The 2725-nt window shown below is 38.4% G+C and overlaps 1 protein-coding gene across 1 annotated transcript in view; it reads left to right on the top strand.

Annotated features, from left to right (window-relative positions):
- Nucleotides 1–2269, top strand: part of LOC21407041 (probable copper-transporting ATPase HMA5) — a 6232-nt gene extending 3963 nt beyond the window's left edge. The window contains exons 3-6 of the mRNA XM_010090819.1: nt 69–323; nt 419–541; nt 925–1404; nt 1853–2269. Coding sequence (XP_010089121.1) covers nt 69–323; nt 419–541; nt 925–1404; nt 1853–2269 — 1275 coding nt within the window. The remainder of the gene's footprint in view (nt 1–68; nt 324–418; nt 542–924; nt 1405–1852) is intronic.
- The last annotated feature ends 456 nt before the right edge of the window (nt 2270–2725 follow it).

The raw sequence follows: 2725 nt of genomic DNA, 5'->3' as shown, positions 1-2725 counted from the left end.
TTTCCCTACTATTTTAGTTTAGGTAGTATTATATGTTTTTTGAAGAGTGCCTTTCTTTCTTATTGCAGGTCATCACACTTTCATTCACTAGCTGGCTTGCTTGGTTTTTGGCAGGAAAGTTGCATAGCTATCCACATTCTTGGATACCATCTTCAATGGACAGTTTTGAGCTTGCACTCCAATTCGGCATTTCGGTTGTGGTCATAGCTTGCCCTTGTGCTTTAGGCCTAGCAACCCCTACTGCTGTTATGGTTGGTACCGGTGTTGGCGCATCCCAAGGTGTGCTGATCAAAGGAGGCCAAGCATTAGAAAGTGCACATAAGGTCCTAAAATAAAATATTTGCTCATACATTGATCAGTGTTAAACTAGATATGGTATTGCTTTGATGTATCTAAATTATAAGCTCTAAAATTGCAGGTTAGCTGCATTGTGTTTGACAAGACGGGGACTCTCACAGTTGGAAAGCCAGTGGTTGTCAACACAAGAATCTTGAAAAACATGACCCATCGCGAATTCTACGAACTCATTGCTGCAACCGAGGTACACATTCACGATTCATTCCAACCAAAAAGCTCAATTAACTTTAAATCCATAACATATTAAAGGCCTAATACGTGATGATAATTTTAAAGAGTGCGAGTATAAGGGTTTGAACTCAAGACCCCTTACACTAATACCATATAAATTTAACCAATCTGCCTACAGTTTAAGCTATATATTAGGAGGTGGGTCAAAATGAAAAATGTTTGGAGACACCAAGAGTGTTCAGTACAACTAATAGAAGATATGATATGGGACCCGTCTTTTCTATTGGTGTTTGAAGCTCAATACAACTAGTGCCCGGCCCTTAGCATTGTTGGTCAAAAATAGGTTTATGTTCTGACTTATATTTGGCAATTCTAATGTGGGAGTACTTATATTAGGTGAACAGTGAACACCCACTAGCTAAGGCCATTGTTAAGTATGGCAAAAAGGTGAAAAAAGATGAAGAGAACCCTGTGTGGCCAGAAGCAAAAAACTTTGTATCCATCACTGGGCATGGAGTGAAGGCCCTTGTCAAGAACAAGGAAATAATTGTGGGCAACAAGAGCTTAATGATAGAACACAACTTGGCAATTCCAGTGGAAGCTGAAGAAGCACTTGAAGAAGCGGAAGGGATGGCTCAAACTGGGATTGTAGTGTCCATAGATGGGGAAGTGGCCGGTGTTGTGGCCATATCCGATCCGCTGAAACCGGGTGCTCGAGAAGCCATTTCCATTCTAAAATCCATGAAAATCAAGAGCATCATGGTGACTGGTGACAATTGGGGTACTGCCAAGTCCATTGCTAAGGAAGTTGGGATTGAAACTGTCATTGCAGAGGCCAAACCTGAGCAGAAAGCTGAGAAAGTTAAGGATTTGCAGGTCAGTCCTATTACTCTTAACAAGATTCCAATTAGAACACGAGTAATTTACAGTGATTTCAGTTTGTATCTTAACTCGTGCTTATTAATTAGGCAATGGCGATCAAGAAAATTTTTATCCATTTGTCTTAAATTCCAATCACATTCCAATGTCCATAATCGATTGGATTGTATTTCCAACAATTCTCAAATTTATGATCCCGGATATTAAAATTAAAAATTTTAAAGTCCAACTTGCAATTAACAAAAATTCAGTGTGTATTGGTACAAATTACCCTTTTTCCTTTCATTTTCTTGTTGATCAACCTAGTTAGATACACAATCACGAAACAACATACAATTGGACAAAAAAGTTCGTGTGCTAATCACCTATGCTATCATTATTAATATTGCTTATAACACTGATATTATTCAAAACTTCATTATTATTTTTTTCCTTTCGTTCTCAGGCTTCAGGCTACACAGTGGCAATGGTGGGAGATGGAATCAATGACTCGCCGGCATTGGTGGCGGCGGACGTAGGAATGGCGATCGGAGCAGGCACAGACATAGCCATTGAAGCAGCTGACATAGTTCTCATGAAGAGCAACTTGGAGGACGTGATAACAGCCATTGATCTCTCCAGAAAAACCTTCTCTCGTATTCGCTTGAACTACATTTGGGCCATGGGATACAACATCCTCGGCATCCCCATCGCCGCAGGAGCGCTTTTCCCATCCACCGGCTTCCGGTTGCCGCCGTGGATAGCTGGGGCTGCAATGGCTGCCTCCTCTGTTAGTGTCGTTTGCTGCTCTCTCTTGTTGAAGAACTACAGGAGACCAAGAAAGCTGGATAATCTTGAGATACGAGGAGTAATGGTTGAGTAATGGAACTCGTATAGTTTTTAAGTTAATTTTATATACTTTTCTTTTTTTGTCCAATATGTGTTGGTTGATTAAGAAGAAATATAAATTACGTAATTTTGCATGGAGTAATAAGGAATAACTGATATGCCATGTATATAAAAGCTGTATTACATGAATCTGCAAGTGAATAGAATTAAAAAGTTCACCTTTTATTATGTGTTTTCTATTAATGAGAGTAATATACTTAAACGACATATCCGTGTTTAGAATGAATCCCGTTTTTATTTTTCACGTTTTTCAAAAAAGAAAAAATGAAAACGTTTCTAAAATGACATTTGACGCTATACAGACAAAAAACAGAAATGAAAACGATTTTTTAGTTTAGTGTAAAATAAGAGAGAAATGAAAAACGATTAAAAGTCATTTTTTATTTTTTGTTTTCATTTTCTCCTCTCTCGAGCAGAGAGAAAGAGATAA

This window comes from Morus notabilis, unplaced genomic scaffold (genome assembly GCF_000414095.1).
Source record: "Morus notabilis unplaced genomic scaffold, ASM41409v2 Scaffold297, whole genome shotgun sequence".
Classification (NCBI taxonomy): domain Eukaryota; kingdom Viridiplantae; phylum Streptophyta; class Magnoliopsida; order Rosales; family Moraceae; genus Morus; species Morus notabilis.
Note: the sequence above shows the minus strand (reverse complement) of the source record. Positions and strands in the feature narration are given on the sequence as shown.